The sequence below is a fragment of the Phascolarctos cinereus genome, unplaced genomic scaffold (genome assembly GCF_003287225.1).
Source record: "Phascolarctos cinereus isolate Bilbo 61053 unplaced genomic scaffold, phaCin_HiC Scaffold_3;HRSCAF=262, whole genome shotgun sequence".
Lineage (NCBI taxonomy): Eukaryota > Metazoa > Chordata > Mammalia > Diprotodontia > Phascolarctidae > Phascolarctos > Phascolarctos cinereus.
The window spans coordinates 187,218,344-187,224,343 of NW_027555736.1; the positions used below are offsets into that span (position 1 = coordinate 187,218,344).

The 6,000-nt window shown below is 41.4% G+C and overlaps 1 protein-coding gene across 1 annotated transcript in view; it reads left to right on the forward strand.

Annotated features, from left to right (window-relative positions):
• GANC (glucosidase alpha, neutral C) overlaps positions 1-5,556 on the forward strand; it is a 59,149-nt gene extending 53,593 nt beyond the window's left edge. Inside the window, exon 25 of the mRNA XM_021009299.2 lies at positions 332-5,556. Within this exon, the coding sequence (XP_020864958.1) occupies positions 332-441 (110 nt within the window). The 3' untranslated portion in view covers positions 442-5,556. The remainder of the gene's footprint in view (positions 1-331) is intronic.
• Positions 5,557-6,000: the final 444 nt, after the last annotated feature.

Here is a 6,000-nt window from a genome sequence, read left to right on the forward strand (position 1 = left end):
TTTTTTACATAGATCTTGTTGACAGGCACAGACCTAAAAGTCAAGGTTTGATTGCTGTCTTACTCAGAGTTTCTCACATAAATGCCCCGTATCCATGTCCCAATTTCTTTCCAGCCAACTTCATAATCAAAACGGTGGTGTTGATTTGACATCCTAAAAGTTCTTTGAGATCCGTGGACAAAGTTGGTATGGCCAAGGATTCTTCTGAATGGAGCACTCCACTTATTAAAGGAGACAGTTTTGTCACTGTTACTCCTCATTTTATGCTTCAGAGAAGAGGTTTCCCCACCAAGGCCTGATAGAGACTTTTTTTTGTTCTCTTGAAATTTAGATGGGACAGAGAAGCAGGTGGCTTTTACCTACTTCTCCAAGACAGCTGTGCTTCACCTGGAAAATCTTTCATTGAATGTCAGTGCTGATTGGGAGATCCATGTCAAGTGACAAGAGAAGCAGGACCTTCACAGCCTTTGAAAGAAAGTTCAAAGAGGACCGATCTTGGAGGATGTGAAGAGCCTTCTGTAACTGAGCTCCTGCCTGGCTGAAAGAGACCATTCGCTGCTCACAGTATAGTCAGTTAATGAAAGGGCATGATGATATCTCACACTTTCTTTTCTTTTTAATTTTTTTGGGCATGATAGTTTTGATTTCGTCGTGTCAGAAGCTGGTTCTTTTCCTTGGAACAAATCATTTAGAAACAACAAATTGCCGTCATTGCTTAATGTTTTTGGTATCACAGAGTCGTGATTTGGGTTGGCACCGTGCCAAGCACTGTAACACAATGAGCCCCCTCTTCTTCCTGTGCCAGGTGGAGCAGGCTTTAGATAGAGGGAAGGGTGGGCGCAGCTCTGTAGGATTTGTTCCCACCTGTGCCTGTCCCAGGCCACACCACTAAAGGGAGTCGTGGCCTTAGACAAAGCTGACAGCTGGGGTGCTACAGGAATTCTGCCATATGTATGTGGTGTGCACTCTGAAGTTATATCACACCCACTCTGGAATAAGTGAAATAAAACCCTGAATGGCAGCTGAGAGCTTTTTTGGTCTAAAAATTAGCTTGAGAGGAGCAAAGATAGTTCCCCCCTAAATTAACCCAGGAGGGTTCATCTTGAGCATCCTCCCAGGCTAACAAGCACTTTTCCATATATCAGTATTACTTTTACAGATTAATTTTACATAAATATTACTTTCCAGCTCAAGGGACTATAGTGAGTCTACACTGCCTGATATATCAAGGAGTAAGTGGGCCCTTCTGAGCCCACCCTGTTCTTCCAACTTTGTCTCACACACAGACCCAGTGTCCTGAGTCCTTGAATTGTCTTCCATATACGGTCTATTAATTCCTGCCCTCATTCCTTTACTTCTAATGGTCCCCAAATACTATTCTCTTATCCAGATCTTGCTTATCCTTCAAAGTATAGTTGAAGTCTCACCTTTTCCATGAAGCTTGTCCAATTATTCCAACATTCAGTAACCTGTGCAGCAAAATCAATGCAATGCAGTCCATCAATAAAAAGGGAAGCTGTTGATTACGAAAAGAGCTTTGCCTCAAATGTCCCTGATAATACTAAGATATACAGGGAAGTAATGCAGATACATAAGATCAAGAGCTTTTCTAATGGATGAGGGGTTAAGGGAGATGAACAAATAGTCCTTGAAAGAAGAACTACGAACTATTAGCCACATAAAAGGGCAGCTAGGTAGTGCAGTGGATAGAGTGCCGGGACTGGAGTCAGGAATACCTGAGTACAAATCTGGCTTCAGACACTTAGTAGCTCTGTGACCCTAGGCAAGACGTTTAACCCTGTTTGTCTCAGTTGCTTATCTGGAAAATAAGCTGGAAAAGGAAATGGCAAACCACTGCAGTATCTTTACCAAGAAAACTCCAGATGGGGCCATGAAGAGTTGAAAACAACTGAACAACAGCTATGTAAAAATTGCTCCTAATAATAATAAGAACTAGCATTTCTATAGCACTTTAAGATTTACAATATGTTTTATCTTATTTGATCCTCGAAACAACACTATGAGGTAGATGCTATTGCTATGCCCATTTTACAGATTAGGAAACAGAGGCTTAGAGAGATCAGGTGCCTTGTCTAGAATCACAGAACTAGTAAGTGTCTGAGGCTAAGTTTGAACTTGAGACTGAGTTTGAACTCAAGCCTTCCTAACTCAGGGTCTGGTGCTCTACCCGCTGTATCAATAATGAGAAATACTAAAGCAACTTGGAGATTCTATCCCTCATTGAACAAATTGGTAAAGATGACAAAAGATGGAAATAATTAACATTGGAGGGGCTGTGGAAAGACAGGTACCCTAATACAAGTTGATGGAACTGTGGACTGATCCAACCATTCTGGAAACCAATTTAGAATTATGCTAAAGAAATGACTGAGGGGCAGTTAGGTGGTGCAGTGAATAGAGCACTGGCCCTGGATTCAGGAGGACCTGAGTTCAAATGCAGCCTCAGACAATAACACTTACTAGCTGTGTGACCCTGGGCAAGTCGCTTAACTGCACTGGCTAGCCAAACAGAAATTACTAAAATGCCCACAACCTGTGACTCACAGACTCCACTGCTAGGCATATGATGCAAAGAGATCCAAGATTAAAATGTAACCCTATCCTGCCCCGGTGAATCAATTTAACCTTACACGATCTTCTACTCTCCAGGCCCTTGCCTTCTAGTGCTTTCAACAGTCACTTCATGCCAAGCCAGTCCTGGAAACTGAGGGGGAAACCACAAAACTAGGCTGATTTTGGATCTGCTACAAATTTATGTTGTCTGCTCTCATCTGGCCCCTTGCTGCAACAAGGCAGTCATTCTACTCCTCCTAATCTGTCTCCACAGTGACTATTCCAAACCTCTTCATCTCCTCAACCCTCCAGTAGTGTCCTGTCCCTCCCTTTCCCCTACCCATCCTCTCAGCTTAGGACCTCACCTCATACTTTACTGAAAAAAAAAAATGGAGGCCAGTAGCAAGGAGCTCCCTCTTCTCCCCTTCCCTTTATCTCAAATAACTCGGGCGTCTTCTCCCATTGTCTCCTTCACTCGTCTCTTCTTGCCTAGGCCAATCTTGAACCCATCTCCTTCTAGTTTCTCTTACAGACTGCCCTCACGATACGTCCACTCGTGAATTTTTTGTCTCTCCCTATCTCCTTCTCTGTTGTCTACAAACATACCCACGACTTAACACATCTTAAAAAAAAATCTTTCACTTGGCCTTACCATCCTCACTAGCTCTTGGCATATATCTCTTCTCCTCTTCTTGACTAAACTCCTTGAGAAAGCAATGTTCTCTTGGTACCCCCTCTCCCTCTCTTCTCTCATTCTGTCCTAAACCCTCTGCAGTCTTTTTTTTTTTGTAGACTTTAACTTCTGACCTCATCATCACCTGAAACTCCTCTCTCCAAAGTTACCAATGATATCTTAAGTCCGAATATAAAGGCCTTCTTTTGTGCATCATCCTTCTTGACCTCTGTCTTGCATTTGACACTGTTGAACTTTTTCTCATCCTGGTAGCTCCCCTCTCTGGATTTTTGTGATACTGCTGACTCTCACTTCCCTCCGGTTCTTCATCCATGCCACACCCGCTAACCAGGATGTCCCCGAGGGCTTTATCCTGGGCCCTTTTCTCATCCCTCTGTTATCTCACTTGATGATCTCATCACCTCCATACAAATGATTCCCAAATCCATATATCCAGCCATAGTCTCCCTCCTGACTTGCAGTCCCATGTCACCAACTGCATTTTGGACAACTCTAAGTGGATGCCTTTAGATATCTCAAACTCAGCACATTCAGAACAGAACTCATGTTTCCCAGATATAGGGCAATATGCAAATGAGATCAGAGAGTAAAAGTCCTATACATACAAAAATATTTATAGCAGCCCCAAAACTGGAAATTAAGATGTCCAACAACAGAAAATGACTGAATAAGTTGGAGGATATGAATGTGATGGAGTACTATTGTGTTATAAGAAATGAGGAAGTAGAAGCAGCTAGGTGGTGCAGTGGATAGAACACCAGCCCTGGATTCAGGAAGACCTGAGTTCAAATTTGGCCTTAGACACTTGACACTAACTGTGTGACCCTGGGCAAGTCACTTCACCCCACTGCCTCTCAAAAGAAAAAGAAATGAGGAAGTAGATGATTTTGGAAAGACTTGTATAAACTGGTTAAGAAACAGAACCATGAAAACTGTTTGTTCTATAATATCAATATTTTTTAAATTAACAATTTTGAGGAATTTTTTAAACTAACAAAGAATGAAATGGGAAGAACCAGGACAACAATTTATACAATGACAAAACAGTGGAAAAATTAGCAACTCTGAAAGCTTGTGAGAAGTATGATCAGTATAATGAACCTTGATGATTCCAGAGGACTGATGATGAAACATGTTATTCGTTACAGAGGGAATATTGACCTTTGGTGCAAAATGAGACGTGTATATTTTTGCATACAGCCATTGAGGGATTTGCTTTGCTTGACTATGCATATTTGAGAAATTTGGAATTTTTTCTTTTTCTTTTTTTCAATGAGTGAGGGGAGGTGGGAGAGAAAATATTTTTCTGTTAATTTTTTTTTAAATAGGTGGGACATGTACAAAAATATTCATAGCAGCTCTTTTTGTGGTGGCAAAGAGTTGGAAATTGAGAGGATGCCCATCAATTGGGGAATGGCTGAGCAAGTTGTGGTATATGAATGTAATGGGATACTATTATGCTATAAGAAATGAGGAACAGGCTGACTTCAGAAAAACCTGGAGGGGGCAGCTAGGTGGCGCAGTGGCTAGAGCACCAGCCCTGGATTCAGGAGGACCTGAGTTCAAATGAGGCCTCAGACACATAACACTTACTAGCTGTGTGACCCTGGGCAAGTCACTTAACCCCATTGCCTAACCAAAAAAAAAAAAATCCTGGAAAGACTGGTATGGTCTGTTGCTGAGTGAAATGAGCAGAACCAAGAGAACGTTGTGCAATGATTAATATTGATAAACTTAACCCTTCTCAGCAATACAAGGATCTAAGACATCTCCAGAGGCCTCATGATGGAAAATGCTATCCACATCCAAAGAAAGAACTATGAAAGTTGAATTGCTATCTTTTTTTTCTCTTCTGTTGAGTTTTGTTTCCTCTTTCTGATGGTTCCTCCTATTGGTTTTAATTTTTACTTACAACATCACTAATTTGAAAATATGTTTAATAGGAATGTAAATGTATAGCCTATATCAGACTGTGTGCCATCTTGGGGAGGGTGGTGGGGAGGAAGGGGGAGAAAAATGTTCAACTCAAAAGCATATGGAAGTGATTGTTGATAAATCAAAATAAATTAATAAAATAAATTTTAAAATAAATAAATAGATAGATAGATAGATGGGAGTGCTCCAAATGTGAAGTGTTGCCTGCACTTGCCGATGAGTGTACTCGTTGTATTAGTAGTTTTACTCAGCTGTTTTGTTTAGTTGCAGAAGATCTCTCACCAAGTAGGCGTAATCTCTAAATGTAGTAATAAAAACAAAACATCAATAAAACTGAAAGTGACAAAAAATAATTTTTTAAAGTAGAATTCATGATCTTTCCTCCCAAGCCGTCCCCTCTTCCAAACCTTGCTCACAGGGAAGCACCATCGTCATGGTCACTCAGGCTCACAAACCTCAGTGTCGTTCTCAGCTGTCTTCACTCACCCCACATATCCAGACAATCTCCTCGTCTCCTAATTTCTTTCTTAACAAGATGACTCTCCTAAGTCCTGCTGCCTCTACTAACCTAGTCACTACCCTAGGCCAGGCCTCATCACCTCTTTCTTGCCTGAACTATTGTAGTAACCTTCTAATTAGTCTCCTTGCCTGAAGTCCCTCCCCATTCCAGTCTCTCTTCCACCCTGTTCTCACAGTGATTCTTTAAAAGTACAGTTGCAGTCACAGAGAGAGAGCTGAATAAACCTCAGTGACTCCCTGTTACCTTCAGAATCAAATATAAAATCCTCTGGCATTTA